The sequence below is a fragment of the Etheostoma cragini genome, chromosome 16 (genome assembly GCF_013103735.1).
Source record: "Etheostoma cragini isolate CJK2018 chromosome 16, CSU_Ecrag_1.0, whole genome shotgun sequence".
NCBI lineage: Eukaryota > Metazoa > Chordata > Actinopteri > Perciformes > Percidae > Etheostoma > Etheostoma cragini.
In genome coordinates, this window is record NC_048422.1 from 695,617 (window position 1) to 714,926 (window position 19,310).

The window sequence follows — 19,310 nt, forward strand, 5'->3', positions numbered from 1 at the left end:
GCTATAAAAAAGACATTTATCAGTCAAGTGTCAGTGTCGAGTCAAGAGTTCAAGTGTCCAGGTAGTTATGTGAGTCTGTGTGTGTGTGTATGGCCTGTCCTCTTTACAATATACTGTATGTATATACATATACAGTATATATATATATATATATATATATATATATGTGTATGTGCGTACTGTTACTGTGCAACAGTAGGAGTGTCTCCCCCATGAGGAATTCTAAGGAATGACAACAACACTGCCAGTGCATCCGCATGATGCAAGCCTTCCGTGATCGCGATGTGCTATATAGTCATGTGGTTTAAGGAGAATATATGATGAGGAGGAGGAGGAGGAGGAGGAGGAGGAGGAAAGTGGCGAAGCAGGTGCCACAACATATTTTCAAACACGATTATGATTTTGGCTTCTAACAGAATAATGGAGAAAAACAACTTTTTTGCACATGACGTTTTGCAAGTGAATGCTTAGCTTCTGGTGTTCTGACTGAGAAAAACAATTTCAAATGTCTAACTTCAGTAAATACATCTTTCCATAAGTCAACGAGATAATGTGTTAAGGAATCCAGCTAGTATTCCAGATATTGTATTTATATCTCAGCGATTGCATACAGTGTAAACACCGTTCATATTTCAAACTCTTCTATATTACACCCCGTTCATCTCTGGATGCGCCCGTTTTGATGCTACATGCTGTACCTGAATGCTTCAAAGCCCAATGCAGAAGCAACAGTGAAACACAAGCATTGGTGAAAAGCAAATTGTGCAACACGTTGACATTTCAGGCTAAACAGCCTGCCGCTCGTCTTCAACGTGGGGGGGGGCATCAGATTTGTTTGGAGCCGATGCACTGAGGAATGGAAAGTGTCGCCATATGATGTCTGCGTTACACTTTGTGGTCTTTGCATTGCTCAAGTCTCTTCCCACAGGAGGAAGTGACCTGCCTTCACTTCCTCAGCTCTTCTTACCTCAGATGAAATGTGTCTCAACTTATTATTCTAAATCATATTAAAGAGCCCCTATTATACTCCTGTACACTTAAACTAGCAGTGCATTGTGGATATTTTATAGTTGGTGAATGAAATCAAACACCTCTACAACATGGTGAACACAATATGGAGGGAACTATTTGTTGATAGGGGACGGTTTCTAACACAGCTTCTTTCTGAAGTCTTGGCCCGCCTCTTGAAAAGCTCAGGCTGCTCTGATTGGTCAGCTGGCCCACTCTGATGTGATTGGTCAACCTAATTCCAACAAGCAGCTGGGCAGGCTGTGCATGCTCAGGGGCAGCCTTTGGGCAGCACATAGGAAACAACTGGTCTGGATTCTCAATCAGTGACATCAATAAAAGATGGAAAAATTAAAAAAACATAATAGGGGCTCTTTAAGTGTTACTCTTACTTATTTGATGACTTTGATGATCCCATGCAGCGCTCACTAAATCCACCAGGACTAGTTGTACTTTTAGAAAAAAAGAATTACACTACTGGAAGATGACTCATAATCTTAACTTTACATATGGCTCCACCTGGTGGAACAACAACAACAACAGCTCTATTTTAATAATTTAGTCTCTGCATTCACCATGGAACAGGTCCAAGGCACTCTGCTTCTTAAAAATTAAAAAGCCTTTATTTCAATGGCTATTTCATAACAAAATCTTACATTAAAAAAAACTTGGCAGCAACCCTTCAGGGGGAGACGCAGAGCAGGGGGAATGAGAGGGGCTACGCCAGAGCAGGGGGAATGAGAGGGAGGAACGCCAGAGCAGGGGGAATGAGAGGGGGGGGACGCCAGAGCAGGGGGAATGAGAGGGAGGAACGCCAGAGCAGGGGGAATAGGAGGGGGGGAACGCCAGAGCAGGGGGAATGAGAGGGGGAAACACCAGAGCAGGGGGAATGAGAAGGGGAGGATGCCAGAGCAGGGGGAATGAGAGGGAGGAACGCCAGAGCAGGGGGAATGAGAGGGGGAGGATGCCGTGCATTGCACTGAATGGTTTATTCAGTTAATTTTTATTATTTTGACTTAATGTTACTCTGATTAAAGGCACCATTAACAACTCAAGCTCTTGTGTGTTGACACGAAGATTTCTTTTCTGCGTGATTTATGTGGGAAAAAAACTAAATTGCAAAAAGTTGAAAAAAAGCAGGGGCGTAAAATAAATAGGTGTAAAATGATAAAGTCAAATTAATCTAGTAGAACAAACCAGGGCAATGTCGTCCAATGCACGTGTGAGTACACACACACACACACACACACACACACACAAACACACACTTTCTAAACACAGGGAATACATTTACATTTAAAATCTTCTAAAATTGAGTTTCTCTATTTAATTTAATTAAAAGTAAATTTCAGCATATAACAACCAATAAGCAGCAGGACTGGGGCAGTGTGTGTGTGTGTGTGTGTGTGTGTGTCTGTTTTGTGTGTGTGTGTGTGTGGATGTGTGTGCGTTGGGGGAATGATTATTTTTGTATAATTATTCTCATTTTCACTGATAACTTTTACCATTGAAAGAAATCTAAATGATTCTAGTGTGCTGGATATTGCACCAGTCCATATTGCGATTTCAATACAATTGTGATGGAGCTGGAACAATTCCAAATGTTACCGTACAATTAATTGTCTCAGAAATAATTGCAATTAACAATATAATTCTTCTCTATTAGTCAAATTTAATATAATATTAAAAATATTAATTTATGCATTACTTTTAACACATTAAAGTGTTGAGTGAGGAGACATCTTTTAGTTATATATCTGTCATGTGACCCAGATAACATAATAACACAAATATACAGCCTATGAAGTAATCCACGCCATTTATTCTAACTGTATGTGAGTGAAGAGCTACCCAGACAGGGGTTCCCAGAATTCACATCAAGGGCCCCTACACTGACACCACTGGCCTCCATTTGATAAGACCCACAGGACGCCGTCTGACAGGCCACTCCCACTTCTGCCTCCTCAGAATCCCTTCACTACAGGAACCAACAGGTTAGCTAGAATTACCTGGTCCTCAGATCTCTGCAGGGTAAATCCAGACAGCTATCTAGACTATCTGTCCAATCTGAGGACTATGGTTACCTGCTCCTTAGATCTCTGCAGGGTAAATCCAGACAGTTAGCTAGACTATCTGTCCAATCTGAGTCTCTTTTGACGACTAAAACTACTTCTGAACGTACACATGTTCCACCAAAACCACTTCCTTAATGAGACTATTTAGTAGAGGCAGCATAGCTCCGTCCAAAGCTTAGCCCCAACCAAGAAGATTGTGATTGGTTTAAAGCGCCCATATTCTGCTCATGTTCAGATTCATATTGTATTTTGAGGTTGTACCAGAATAGGTTTCCATGGTTTAGTTTTTTTTAAAACACCATATTTTCGTTGTACTGCACATTGCTGCAGATCCAGTTTTCTCTCTGTGTGTTTAGGTCTCTGTTTTAGCTCCAGAGTGAGACATCACCCTTCTATCCTATCTTTGTTGGGAGCTGCACATGCTCAGTAGCTCGGTAAGATCCATCAGCTAGATAACTCTTTCTCCAGCTTTGGTCAGTCCAAGGCAGGATCAGTTGGGGGACTTCTTCTAGACCAGGGACACAACAGGGACAGGAAGTAAAACAGGGACAGGAAGTAGAACAGGGACAGGAAGTAGTTCTTTTGGAGATTCTGGTCAACAAGTGGCGGTTGGAGCAGTGTTTTCCATTGAGAACGAGCTAGCATGCTACGGTTAACCACCTCGTCTCTAGTGACGTAGAAAGCAGTGCAGATGTTGGACAGCTCACCTGGAGACTGAAGACAGAGGACATTCAGAAACCAGATCAGAGGACATTCAGAAACCGAATCAGAGGACATTCAGAAACCGCATCAGAGGACGATCAGAGAACATTCAGAAACCGCATCAGAGGACGATCAGAGAACATTCAGAAACCGGATCAGAGGACATTCTGAAACCGAATCAGAGGACATTCAGAACCGGATGAGAGGACATTCAGAAACCAGATCCCAATCTGAACACCATGGATAGTGGTTATCCAAGTTTGTTACGTGTGAAAGACACAAAATAACCGCCCCAAATCCCAAGTGTTTTTTTCCTACATGGGCACTTTAAAGAAATGCCAATAAACCAGAGCATGTTTTTCTTACAATCCTAGAATGCTGTCTACTCTGGACGTGGTTGCCCCGTGCATCAACAGTAGTGAAAGCTGTAGTCCCATCCAGTTCTGTCTTTATTGTGTCTCACTAAATCAGTTGTCCACACAGTCCTGTATGGCTAACCAGGCCAGAGCTGCCCCCACAAGAACCCGACTGGGAAATGGGACGCATTCAGTCAGCATGCAGATATCCGCATCAGCCCTTACTGCTAGGCATCTTTAAAAAAATTGATTTCATTATTTAAAAAGGGACAACACACATTAATCAAAATGTGCCAGATTTAGCCATGCAGGCTAATCTCCATCTGCAGTCTCTTGGCACATTACAAACATCAGATAAACTACACAACAATACAACACACAAGCACAACTAGAACACATGAACAAAGACAAGTGAAATGACACAACCAGTGTTCCAGATGAGGACAGCTGGCGGGTTGATGGCATGAGAGGAACATAACACAGGTAGCATGTACAGGAGACAGCTCAAAGTGCATAGACACACATTAGGACACACACATTAAGACACACACCGAGCACAGAGACACTGCTGTCAGCATCTCTGCTGTTTCCTATGCACTGCTGAGCCAATGATAAGTGAGACGTGCTGGGTTTAAATGGGTCATCCACTCACCCTGCTCTCCTCTGCTTCTGTCCCCCAGGCAGCCTGTCTCTGTCTCTGTCCCCCCGTGCTCCGGGTCCTGTGTGCCGTTAGCGTGCCTAACGGTCCTCCATCACCTCCGTGTCTGAGGGGGGAGTAGAATCCTAGCGCTCAGCAGCATCCTGTCAGCCTCCGCTGCAATGTTCGTGTGCATGAAAGTGTGTGTGTGTGTGTGTGTGTGCCTGCGTGTGTGTGTGTGTGTGTGTTTCTGTTCCGGAGCTGCTGGATTCCCTGGCTCACTTCCTATTGGTCTATAACCGTAAACAATGCTCATCCAGCCGACCAATGAGGCTCGCCCCACGTTGTTTTAGACCAGGTCTGGATACTGTCTGTTTTCTTTGTAACATTCATTTTAGTCTGCATTGTGCATCAATTTATCAAATTATTGTGGTTAAAAAAGGCAGGCCTTAATATCACATTAGACAAGGTCAGATTAAAAAGGGTGTCACTTTTTTCACGTTTTAAACATGTTTCACCAGCAGATGGGGGTGCTGCAGTTGATTCTAACAAACAGGGAAAAGGGTTAGACTGGATTAATTTTACAGGTCTAGGGCTGGCACCGTAGACTGGATTAATATTAAAGGTCTGGGGCTGGCACCGTAGACTGGGTTAATATTACAGGTCTATGGCTGGCACTGTAGACTGGATTAATATCAAAGGTCTAGGGCTGGACGTGTATGGGCTCAAGTGCCAACAACTAATAATTGTAATCCTAATAGATAAAAAATATACATTCCTACCAATAATCACATGTACAATAATAATTTGTCACATCTAAAAACCAAAAATCAACAATTACCAGTCATATGCCTTAAGAACTTAGCTTATGTTAACAATTCATTGCTGTTGAACATAGAATCCGGAGTAATGTAAAAAAAAAAAAAAAAAAAAAAATTGACAATCAGACATTAATGTGATAATTGTTAATGTAGGTCTTAGCCATGGAAGCCCCACACTGTTTCAGTCAGTCATCTCGCTGTTCATTTGACAGTTTTTCCAGAAGATGCAGCAGATTTCTTCTTCATTAAAAATAACTCTTTCATTTAGTTTTCTTCCCAGAAATGAATGAAACGTTGAGACATGGCCCAACTGTATATGTCATGTTTGTTTGACTTAATATGCATTAAATATACAGATAAATACACATATAAATTTCTTACAGGCACATGCATTCACAAATATAATTTTTTTCAGCTATCACCTAAAATAAATCAAACCGAATAATAACCCATCCTAAAAACAGTAAAAAGTTATCTTACGTCATACATGTGAGGCGCTCCATCCTCGGCTCAGGGTTTTCTGAGTGTACCTCGGGGAGGTTTAAGACTGGAGGAGACCTCTCAGCTGGGGAGTAGACTCCCAACAAGCCTAAGGCTGTCACACTCTGGGCTCTGGTAAAAAGCAGCTAAAAGCCCATCTGTTTGGACAGGCATTGGGATAGCACGTGTTAAATGTGTGTCTCCATGTATATTTTACTTGGTCTTTTTTGACCGCGTGAGGGGGGTAGCTGTGCGGCGTGTCCGTTTTTAAGACAAAATATTCAGTAGGCTATTTTGCCGTCGCTGTCTTTGCTATTTTTTTTACTGCCCCCCCTGTCAGACGATGTCAGACTGCAGGCATGTCAATGGAACGTTTAGGCCAAAAAAGAGTCTTTATTAAACAAAAAGTCAGAATTCTAAGATTAAAGTTGACAAATCTTTTTTAGAATTTAGAATTTAAACTCAGAACTTAAGTGCATTTCTTCACATGTGGCATTAATCCTCTTCCGTATAAAAAGATACATATATCTCTGTATATCTCCTGGAACTTCTATTCAGTTTTCTTTGCCCTGTGGTCTTCACACCATCTGCTACAGAGAGCATACCAGACACTGTTTTTGTCCACTTCTGCGGTGCACAATCAGGGCGCTCCATCTGCTGGAATACTTCCGAGGCCATCATGAGTCCTAAGACTTTGGTACTAGAGCTGGGCGACCCACCAATGTTGATACTATTGCAATATGGTAGGGGTTGACTAATGGTGCGTTCAAAAACAAATTCAAGAATATTCTCAAAATCCTTGGAAAAAAAGCTCAAACAAATCACAGACAGGTTTGTTGTAAAACAAGTTATCCGTGGGCCAACAAGAATAAGGAACTCTACCAAGACACAAATCAATCTCATGTAGCTAATAGCCCGGAAAGAATTTTAAATTATTGAATGTGTTAACAGGTTTATTGGAAACTTATTTAAGTCTTGTGCTAGAGGGAAGAATGAAAATATTACAATTCCTAAAAGCAAATGTCAAACTTTTGTGGCTGCAGCTAACCAAATTCAATGGGATGAATTATTACCTTTAGTTGACTAGGAACTTTAGTTAAATATTTCCAAAAGCACTGGAGAGAACTATCAAATACTTCACATAAAAAATCAGGCATAAACAACATAAAAACACTTTACCCTGGATAATCCCGGGCATCAGAAAACTCATGGAAGTGCGAGACCAAGGCCTAAAAATAGCAAACTAAACTAAATGAACTCATGACAGAGGACATTTGAACATGTTGAGAAATAAAGTTGTAAAGAATCATAGAGAAAAGCACTTTCTCACTATAAGTGAATGATCAAATGGAAATTCTAAAATAATATGGAACCAGAAAATGACGGGCGATCGCCCTAAAGAATCCCAAATTCTAGAGGTTAAAGTAAATAAATGACTAACAAATAATAGTGTGGTTGTAGCAGAGGCATTCAATCGCCATTTTATTGATTCTGTGGCTGACATAGCAAACTGTTAGAACAGAGAACACATCCATTCTTTCAATAAATACATGTGAATCAGCTTTTAGTTCAAGAAGCATCACAGTGTCAGAGGTATTACATGCCATTAAATCACTCAGACCATCAGCTTGTGAAGATATTGCTGGTTTGAACACAGTGATGCTCAAGGCACATCAGTCACACGGCCCAAAACAGGTTCCCGAGCATCTGGAAACCAGCTATTGTAGTTCCCATCTTCAAAAGTAGTGATTTGTTGTTCTCACTTTAAATAAGTGACCTCTAGTCTGTCTGTTCTGATGTCTCTGTGCAGATGTATGCTGATGACACTGTAGTATACAGTATATTCACGGTAGTGATATCTCTCCGATGTATGCTGATGACACTGTAGTATATGTCCATGGTAGTGATATCGCTCCGATGTATGCTGATGACACTGTAGAATATGTTCATGGTAGCGATATCTCTCCGATGTATGCTGATGACACTGTAGTAGATGTTCATGGGAGTGATATCTCTCCAATGTATGCGGATGACACTGTAGTATATGTTCATGGTAGTGATATCTCTCCGATGTATGCGGATGACACTGTAGTATATGTTCATGGTAGTGATATCTCTCCGATGTATGCTGATGACACTGTAGTATATGTTCATGGTAGTGATATCTCTCCGATGTATGCTGATGACACTGTAGTAGATGTTCATGGTAGTGATATCTCTCCGATGTATGCTGATGACACTGTAGCATATGTTCATGGTAGTGATATCTCTCTGATGTATGCTGATGACACTGTAGTATATGTTCATGGTAGTGATATCTCTCCGATGTATGCTGATGACACTGTAGTAGATGTTCATGGTAGTGATATCTCTCCGATGTATGCTGATGACACTGTAGTATATGTTCACGGTAGTGATATCTCTCCGATGTATGCTGATGACACTGTAGTATATGTTCATGGTAGTGATATCTCTCCGATGTATGCTGATGACACTGTAGTAGATGTTCATGGTAGTGAGATCTCTCCGGTGTCTGGGAAGCTCCCTAACTGCATGGTTAATGTTACAGCTTGGCTGAACCAATCCTGAGTGCAGTTGAACACATCAAAAACAGAAGCAATGTTCCTCACCAAGTCCCATAGAAACGTTGGTGTTGAGCCAGATGTTTTAGTGTCAGGGGAAAGGCTGCAGATCGTGTCACAATACAAATATCTGGGGGTTTAATTGATTCAAAGTTGTCATTTACATCACATGTAAAAAGGGTCTGTAATCAAATCTAATTCAACATCAGTAATTTTAGATACATTCACCATCAAATTTCCACACGGGCAGCAAAAATGTACATGCACTTTATGATCTTCTCCCATATTACTGTTTACCCATCTGGTCACAAGCTGGTGCTACATCTCTGAATCACTTTACAAATGAACTGTTAAAATTCTGGACACTTCTCATCATCGTCCACTCCTAAAAAAACACAGTTTACTTAACTGGGAAAACATGGTAAAATATTCATATGTCTCATCTATAAAACAATTCATGGTTTATCATCCCCTCCTCTCCACCAGTTTGTCAACACCTGAACATCTGGTCAGAGCAGAACCAGAGGTGCAGCGAGGGAAGATTGGGTCCTCCCATTCAGGAAAAGTGGATTTAGCCAAAATGGTTTTTTTCTTTGATAATCATTGTTCCTCTTTCTGTTTTTGAAGCTAGAACCATATAATTCCAATGCTGCTGTTAGTTTTTAGAACTACAAGGTTAAATCTACAATTAGCCTGTTTCAAAAACCCTAATGTCCAATTCATGTAGAATTTTGGTATCTTATAATACCTTTATGGTGTAAATGTGCTCCATTTGTCAGTTTTGCTATTTGCAATGCTACAACTTAAAACCTCAACATCTCAAAACTGATCTGAATGCAGATAGAACCTTATTATTTTGAGATAAGGATTTGTCTCCATGTTGCGGATTCCAACTAGCCCATATTTCATACATGATTGATGCAAATGCTTACATTTCCATAAACCGTTTTACATCTTGCCCAATGGGAGACCTGCTAACATTTACCAACCATTATTGTGCCAACCATCATTAATTAGCTTAGTATTCTTTACACTAAAAATCTATGTATAAAGGCTTTAGGCCACCTACACGTTATAGTAGGCCCTATTGTATAAAATGGAACTTCCTTTTGTACAACATATAGTGGTTCCTTGCTCCATCCCTCTGTCACTGATTTAAAAACCATCGAAGAGCCCTGCCCTAGGGTACAGCCATTGTCTAGTAATTCCTTCGCCCATAACGGATGTCTAATATTTTCTGCCTTCTCCATTGACCCCTTTTCTGTAACACATGAAGATAGATTTCCTGTCTTATAACCTGCACCTTTTTTTATCATTTCCCATATGAATGTATCTGACGGAGTAGTTCTTTTTTTTAAATCAAATACACATTCTGTAGCAAATGTATGCTTTTGTTGCTTTCTAAAAATTCTGGTCTTCAGTTTTTATTCACTTCAGAGCATCTTTATTCCACCACGGTACCATCCTAACTCTCTTTTTGCAACTGCTTTTCCCAATTGATTGGACATCCCCGCGATTACAGCTGTATTAATGCTTTCATTCATCTATAATTCCTGACATTTCTGTCTAACCAAACTCTGAATCACAAAACTTACTACATTGTTATGTCATATTGTGACACCTAGTCTACAGTACTAACACCAGCTACTTCGCTGGAGACCACTGTAGGATGAATAGCTGACTGTACTCTGTTGCTTACATGAGTTAAGCCTAGTAAATGCATCAGGTCCTTTTACAGTGTGTCGCCCTTCCTCTCCATAATGTAGCCCATCATAGGCCTGGATTTACTGGTGTAAGCCTATAGACTTATAACAATCTGGCTGGCTGTCACTTGCCACTGGAATGGTCTCTTACCCCCCCTTCTCCATCCTTCAATCTTACTTTGGTCCATCCTCTTTGATTTTATTTTGATTCACTTGCCACACATTCAACAGTTTCGAAATCCACCGGGACTCAAAGACGCCATTCTCTTTCTACCTGTCCTCCTGTAAACCCCTCGTCGCAGCCACGTTCATTCCCCTGTTGTTGGGGCTCAAGTTAACACATCAGTGTATTATTCCATTTCGCTGCCAGATGTTCTCTGTTGATGCAGAGTAGAGAGGCGCACAGTCGTTACGTCACTGTCCGGGGTTTCCTACTGAAGTGAACCCTACGGCGTCATGGCGGAGGCCGGTTGTCGGAAGACCCTGGATTGAAATGCCAGCTTTCTACAATCGCAGTTGACCAACGAGGGATATTCTTGATTACATCTCAGTCGGGAAAGGGGACTTACTTGTTTTTTGGAAGTAGAGGAAAACCAACATTGCCCCAGTTTGTACCGAACTCAATCGTTCGGGGCTGCTCTCCCTATCTGGGAGATAGCTAGCTAGCGTAAGGCAGCGTTAGCTAGCGCAGCTGCTAGTTAAATAAAAGAAGAAAGGACCTCTGAAGTGGAAAGGCGGATTTAAAACAACAATTTCATTGGAGTTTGGCAGGTAACATAAAATAACACAGGTAACATCCAACGTGAAGTTACTTATCCCCTAGGTGAGTGGGAAAGGAAGCAAAAGTTGCATGTTGATGTGGTAAAAGCCGCGAGAAGTGAGCGGCGAATGAAAACAAGATGGAAGAGGTAGAAGTTAGGGTAGCTAACGTTGTGGGTTTAATAATGAATACTTAATAACTGAAGCACTCTACTTTGGTCCACTATTTGCACATCCATTTGCATAGCTAGTCAAATAGTGGTGACGGCTGAACGCCGAGTATCGGCTAGAACCGGAAAAGGCTCATTACAGTGGTACCTTGCTAAGATAAACTAGCTAGCTAGCGTAAAGTTTTGTCATTTTGTTAGCTTCCGTGCTAGCCTCGTGCTTCATAGCGCTAGCTACTTTCCTTGGCAACCTCAGTAAACGCTGGGCTATCAGCCTTCTCACTTCTTGTTTATTTAGCTCCCCACGTAAAACACACCACACCTGGCACGGCATAAAACCTTTGACCCACATTGTTGCGGCACATGTTTGATTATAATGGTTGCTTTTAACGTTACATTGTTATGATTTTGGAACGCAGAGAATCATAATACTAGCACAACGCATAAGAGCTAGCCAACAGTAGTTGGTAATGGTTATAGGGGACAGTCATCATACTCATGTAGCAATAAAGTGGCCAGCATTAATAATTTCAATCAAACCGCTAGCGTTAACACGGTAGTGCACTCCATTGCTCGAATGTTGAATACTGGCTGGCGCCTTGGCAAAGTCTGCATACATTAACGTTACTGCCAGCCTACCCCGCCAATAGCTCGTCATTAGCCCGTAATGGCTAGTTAGCTACAAGCTAAAACCTGCAGCAGCACTAAGACTAGACTACACCGAGGTTGGCATGAGCCTGTTTACTATAAGACGCTTTTTGGGGCATGGCTATGGCTAATGTGTTAATTTGAATCACGGGGCTTTGTGTGGATGTGAAAACCCGCTGCTGCTCCGCGGGCCTGATAGGCCTCTGCGGTGAGGGTACAGCTAAGTTCACAGTCCGTCAACGTTACATGGAGCTGCAGCCGTTCGCACATCTCGGCTGTTCTGACTTCAGCTTGACATATCCATAAAAACAAGTGCTTTGGTGAGATACGCGGGAAGTTAACTTCTCCTAGAACTAAAACGCAGAGCCTAAATTACTTTTCTCAAATGTTCACATTTAAAAAATAAATAAATAAATAGCTCGTGCGCAAGTGAACTGACAGCTCCACAAGGACAGTTCATTGGTTGGACTTTGGCGTACTGGGCTGCAAATGCATCTTACTTTGTAAGCATGAGGATTTGTACCTGCAATGTGATATTTTTTATGTAGTGCCGAATTTTATAACAACACTTATCAGATCCTTTTAATACATATTGCTGGAAAAGCATAATGTTCCTGAAATAAGTTTACGTTGAAGGTACAGTCCTGGCATTTTCAAAGACAGTATGTTCTAATGTTAATGTGTATCATCTCATACAGGTTAACCACGTGGAACCTTATACTACAGGTTGTCTGGGGGAAGTCTATCTGTTGGACTTCAACATGGCTGGACGAAGTGAGGATGAAAGTGTAAGCAACAGTAGTGGAGAATCAAGGTAAATCAATTGTTCATCTTTCCCAAAAAGACATCAGCACAGTTTTCATGATATATTGGTTCAAATTGTTTGTTTTTATTGAAGTGTCATCTCAGCTCATAATATATCAGTATGTAACTTTGTTTCTGGCCCCTTACACATTAGACTGGAACAAAATACTTCCTACTAGGGGTGTAATGGTACACAGATGTCACTGTTCGGTTTGTACCTGGGTTCATTCAGTCAGCTATAACACTGAAAATAAAGCATCTCTAATTTATGAAAGTGCAAATTACATAGAATAATAATTTGAAAAAAATTCTACTTAGGCAAGACCTTCCACCACAAAAGATAAGAGAAGGTATTCTTGCTATTAAGTGCGACAGGCATACCTTTCTAGTTTCCACTCTGCCACGACCTCCTGTAGCTCCTCAGCTAGGTGAGTGTGTTTGCTGTCTCATACAGCGGCCACGTCTGTACAACTTATGCTTTTATTTCCCTCTCAGTCAATAAAATGAGCAATCACCGTTAGATAGCTTTCCGTAGCACGAGAAGTCCAACCATCAGTCATTAGTGAAACGAAGGGTGCAGCTGCCAACTCATGCTCCATCAACATCCGTCTTTGGCTGTATATGGAAGGACTACAGATTGCCTCATGTGTGGATGGGATGGCATGTTGTAACGAGTTTCAAGTACACGCAGCAAATACTTGAAGTCAGGTTTCTCTACAAGTGAATATGGGCGTATTGGAGATGAGATGTAAATTCTGATTGCTTCATTTATTTATTTATTTTTGTATCTAAAAGCTGGTTAAGCACTTTAGAGGCGAGAAGTTGGACAGTTTTTTTTTAATCTTGTTCTAGTGATTGGCACATCTGGCTAATGATTAGATGTATTTCCACTCACATACCCGACAACTGTTGAACAACGCCGACACACAGTCCTTGTCTTTTCCACCACTCTCTTGCCTGTACGACTGTAACTGTCTGGGAAACCCAAGTTTCCCCGTGGGTCGCCACCATTCCCCATAGGCTACTACTCGTCCTTAGTGCTGCTAGCTCTGACTCACTCACTGGACATCGGCGTGTTGGCAGAGCTAAGGGAGGGCTACAGATTACCTATCCCTAAAGAAACGCTTATCTAACAGCAGTAACTTATTACATTAATTGGTTTTCAAGCAAGTTTTATTTGTTTTAATACTGTGTATTCTAACGTACCAAACCGATACGCCCGGACCGTTTCAGTTTAACACAAAAACATGTACCGTTCCACCCATCCTTCCTACCTCCTGTCTCCCATTTCTCTGTCTGGGACACTGCTGTATATGCTATAGATATATACACACACAAACATACACACACGTTTATACTTGCCTAACACATTGAATTGCCAGATGACATTGGGTTGCATTGTGGTAGAAGTTGTGCAAGGCTCAACTTTCATGCTGGACATCCCTTCCCCTATGGTGGCACTCTAACTGCATTAACACAGTCTTCTTATATAATAAATAAATGGTAGGGCCTCCTGTCATTGTCTAAAAGAATAAGCTACACACAAGCAACACTTTTATGTATCTATGTGCAGTTGTGTTTTATCTGTGCACAAGGCCATAGAATATTTACTAGAATTTATTAATGTTGGGGCATAATGAAAAGTGTAGGATTACTATTCCTCATTGCATGGGTGATGTTTGGGGTAATGCATGTTTAATAAAAGCCAAGAAAAAAATCTTTTGAATACTGATTTGGACGTTGTTTACCATGGCAACTGTCAAAGCTTTGAATCATTTGGGTCGGCCCTAGAGTCCAGTGTGCAAAACTGATTTCATTGATGGATGATTCACTAAATATTATTAACTCTTCTCTTTACCTGTGACAGTAATTCTGATGATGAATCCGGTTCTGGATCCGGCTCTGCATCAGGGTCTGCCTCGGGCTCCAGTTCCAGCTCCTCAAGCAGCAGCAGCCAATCAGGGAGCAGCGACTCAGGTAGTGGCTCAGACTCTGGCAGCGCATCAGACTCTGACACAGAGAAGTCCAAGCAGAAGATGGAACCGCCAAACAAGTCAAACATAGACGGAGCTGAGGTAAAGACATGTGATGTCAATGAATGAAACAAACATAATTATTAGGGCTTCACAATATGAGGAAAACAAGGCAATAATGTCGTTGAATATCGTGATAACGATATTATTTGTGATAATTAAACATATTAAAATGTGCTCAGTTCTGCTGCTTTCAGTGTTCTGCTGAAATAAAACAAATTGCTTGTTGATTTTAAAACCAATGAAAGGAAATAATTTCCAACATTCTTTTATTGAATTAATTGGACGTTGAATTCAATATAAAAGCCACCACTAAAAAAAGCATGACTGTTACATAATAAATTGCAGTTTTCAACTGATAGTTTCTTTTAACTTACACAAAAATTCTCTGTCTGCTCTCTGGTGATATGTGGCAGCCTTTTGCGATGTGTTTATTGTGCCAGTTGATACTGCAGTGGTTAAAATCGAATTATTGAATTTTTTGCAACCCTTGATGTAATTAAACTGGACATGGAGAAATTATTCTGACATGTAGATATTTTATAATGTGTTAACTGTAAAGCTGCTGTTATATACAATATACTCAGCATCAGAGTGCTTAACACTGGGGAACTGCTTTAAACCCGCAGGTTTGTAGTGCTACGAGTTCAGATGGTTTTGACCTTTGACATAGTTTGACACATTGTTTTGGAGCAGCTGGTGGCACAGTTCATTTTGGATGTTTAACACAGTGGTCTACTCTTGTCATGTGAAAGCCTTTTCAACCTGTTGATATATTCTTGGCTAACCATCCGCTACACTCATTGATTGCAGTTCTGGAAGTCCAACCCAAGTATCCTTGCAGTGCAAAGATCTGCTATGCTCAGGAAACAGCAGCAGCAGCAGCAGCAGCAGCAAAAGAGACAAAGCTCCTCAAATAGTGGATCGGATGAGGTTTGTTTAAAATGATCCCCAATACACTTTTTTTCAGTGCTGTTTGAATGGGAACTAATCAACACCCTGAGCAAAACTCTGAGGAGTGGCTTGTCACTAAAATGAGAAAAGCTAGTCCTACATAAAGGTCAGTCCACCTTAAGTAAGCCTGGGCCTAAATTGTCACAAACTCAGGGGTCAACCCCCTTCACTGTGATCAACAGGTGACAAGCAAGACACACAAGGAAACTTGGCTTGGCCATAGGAGTTGAAGCATTTCCTACCGACTAATAGCTTCAACTGTACACACACAAATCTATTTGTATGGCAAATATGAAACTCAAAAGTTGCAATATGAAGGAAAAAACAATAGTTAAATAAATTAGATTCTAAGACATCTTTACTATATATACAAACTATGAAAATGGACAATATTAGGATGGATTTATTATATAAACAAATTCCTAATAAAATAATCTCTCTCTCTTGACAATACATGCCTGCTATATATCTGCATATATATATATATATATATATGCACAATGAATTTGTGCTATGTGATTATAAATGAACTGTATGTCTTTGATAATAATCTACTCTAGGACTCGTCAAGTAGCGACGGATCCGACTCATCAAGTGGATCCAAAAAAAGAAGAAATTCAGGCTCTTCTGACTCCGGGTCAGGTTCTGGATCTGGGAGTGGTTCTGGATCAGACTCATCAGCGGAGGACAACAGTGACGAAACGGCATCAGACTACGAGCCCAGTCACAAAATCAAAAGCAGAAAGCCTCCAACCAAGTAAGTGGACAGTAGACGTTCAATGGCTGCATGGGTACACAGGTTTACATTATTCTCTGAAGAGATTTCCCTCACCTCAGCTGTAAAGGTATTAAACATATGACCTATGATCTTTTAAAGGAACACAAAGAGTGGCGCGAGTTTAACACAGCACATATACTATAATTTTTCATCACATCTCAGGATGAATTTTCGGAATGGGAAGAAAAGCAGCAACCAGAAGAAGAAATCCCAGAAGTGTTCCTCTTCTGACGATGAGGATGAGAACTACAAGAAAGCGGCGTCTGCGGGGCCTCGGCGGCAGGCCACCGTCAACGTCAGCTACAAGGAGGACGAGGAGCTGAAGACAGATTCAGACGACCTGGTGGAGGTCCTGGGCGAAGATGTCCCCCAGCCTGAGGAAGATGAGTTTGAAACACTGGAGAGAGTGATGGACTGCAGGATAGGAAGAAAAAGAGGTAAGGAACATGGGCTAAGATTGATGATTTAACCATAGCTATAGACACGTATTTAGCCAGCTATTCAATTTCAGGATTGTGATTACATTTCAAGAGTTGTAGGGAGAAGGAGGGAATAGTGGGCTTATGAAACTTCACTAGTCTCACCATTCAATTATACTACGATTATCCCTTCAACAAATCAATTCAAAATCATGATGCATCACCTCTTGAATAATATTATTGCTAGACATGGTTTCTTCTTCAACAAATTCAAGCAGTCACATACATATTGGTTATATATGCCCTTTCAATTGAATCCGCATACATGCAGAAGTCCCAGTACGTCTAAGTAATTTGGTCCGAGTTGCATGCAAGTCTTGAGTTCTTTTTTGGGGACAAAGTTTAAGGTTGTAGTCTGGCTCTCTGAAATCTTCGATCAGGTCTCGCATTCAGCTGTTTGCGTGAAATGTTTAAATCCCAAAGTGATTACTCGTTGCACACATAGCCATAGTGCTGGTCTGGTCCAACTAATGACGCTTCGTCAGGAGTCTTTCATGATAAGTAATGCCATAGTCACGATTTGGACTGACAGCCAGTCATCCAATCATGACCGTTACATATCACGCAGCTTTTTGAGTTTCACAGTTTGCTCTGCTGTAGCTGCTAGATAGTTAGACATAAAGACACATTTAAATTACAGTATATAGTTTTACTTTAACAGCTAACATCCAAACCTTTGAATACATGCAAGTTATCAGAGTCATCATGCCTCAATTCTCGAGCCAATAACTTCCAAGTTCAAGTCAAGTCTTGAGGGCTTTTTTTGTCTTTGTCATGTTGCAAACTGACTCGAGTCTACCCGAGTCCAAGAGTCCACATCTCTGCTTTGGTGTAATGAAAACAGGTTGAACGTCCTGTTTCTCTGTACTGTTCACCATCTTTTAGGAAGAAAAAATAAATGTTACACAGTACTTTTTCTTCTTCCTAACAGCCACAGGAAGTATAACCACTGTATACGCTGTAGAAGCAGACGGGGACCCCAATGCCAACTTCAATCCCAACAAAGAGGCTGGTGATATCCAGTATCTGATAAAGTGGAAGAACTGGGCCCATATCCACAACACTTGGGAGACAGAGGAAACACTTAAGCTACAGAACGTCAGGGGCATGAAGAAACTAGACAATTTCAAGAAGAAGGAATCGGATAAAAAGAGATGGTGAGAGCTTCCTGCCTTATTCAATTTGATCACAGTTTCACAAATAGGCCTGGGCAATATATCAATATTAAATCAATAGTGTGACATAAGACTAGACATCGTTGTGGATTGAAGATATTGTAGATAAGTCTTAAGAGTTGTCTTTTCCTGGTTTTAAAGGCTGCAATACAGTAAAGTGATGTTATTTTCTTTTAAGCTGTTCTATTATTTGCCTTAAGCCACTTGGCTATTATATCCACGTTATTGATGATTATATCTAAAATCTAATTTTGAAGATATTTTTATAAAGAAGCACATTGTGACAGAAGAATATGTTGCCCAGCCCTACTTACAAAAGGTAAACAAACAGTTTTACATACCAACCGTGAAAGCTGTCCGGTCATCTACTGAACACTGAGTATGTCTGCATGGTTAGGGCCAAAATGATAACGGTGATTCTTGCGATCAATATTGACATCATTCATTGATCATTCAATATTTAAAAAGTAAAATAAAAACGGACTGTCAACCGTGTGATGTTACCCTGTGATTTTGCTGCAATGCTGAACAGTATTTCAGTTTCTTCAGGGAGCTAAACCGGTCATCTAACTGTCAAAAGGTTGCTTGCTTTTTTGTGATTAACGATAACAATTTGTTGAATGTAAAATTTGATTTAGTGTCCTCTAAAAATAGTTGGTTGGACTCAGATTAGAAATGGAATACAGGCCATCACTTATTTTTAAATGTGTTTTTTCCTCTGCCCAGGTTAAAGGCGGCCTCACCAGAGGATATCGAGTATTTCAACTGTCAGCAAGAAATGATGGATGACCTGCACTCTCAGTACCAGCTTGTTGAGCGAATCATAGGTACCTTTTCTGCCCGATGCATCACTATTTGTGTGTATGAAGTAGGGCTGAACAATTAATTGCTTTTGCAATAATATTGCAATAAGTTACGAGATTTCCTAATCTAAAAGGCTGTGATTTGGTCACGTGACTCGCAAGAGCAAATCAGTCTGCACTCCGCTTTCACTCGCTTTGGCTAATTTAGCTAGCTAGCTCTGTCATAAATATATGAAGTGCAGCAGACTGCCATGGAGAGGAGTAAAAACCAGACTCTGAGAGGGATAACAGCCAGACTCTTAGAGGGGTAACGGCCAGACTCTGAGAGGGGTAATGACCAGACTCT

At 40.9% G+C, this 19,310-nt stretch overlaps 1 protein-coding gene across 4 annotated transcripts in view; it reads left to right on the top strand.

The window, feature by feature from the left end:
* Positions 1–10,556: 10,556 nt before the first annotated feature.
* chd1 (chromodomain helicase DNA binding protein 1) overlaps positions 10,557–19,310 on the top strand; it is a 35,105-nt gene continuing 26,351 nt past the window's right edge. For 3 of the 4 annotated variants that reach the window (XR_004659866.1, XM_034895890.1, XM_034895889.1), the window contains exons 1-7: positions 12,700–12,752; positions 14,610–14,817; positions 15,589–15,708; positions 16,290–16,486; positions 16,670–16,944; positions 17,918–18,143; positions 18,888–18,988. Coding sequence is in view for 3 of the 4 variants with exons in the window: in XM_034895890.1 (XP_034751781.1) it covers positions 12,700–12,752; positions 14,610–14,817; positions 15,589–15,708; positions 16,290–16,486; positions 16,670–16,944; positions 17,918–18,143; positions 18,888–18,988 (1,180 nt within the window). In the remaining variant the exon portion in view is untranslated. Of the gene's footprint in view, positions 11,136–12,636; positions 12,753–14,609; positions 14,818–15,588; positions 15,709–16,289; positions 16,487–16,669; positions 16,945–17,917; positions 18,144–18,887; positions 18,989–19,310 lie in introns of those variants that run through there. The other variant, XM_034895888.1, reaches the window with a different exon arrangement.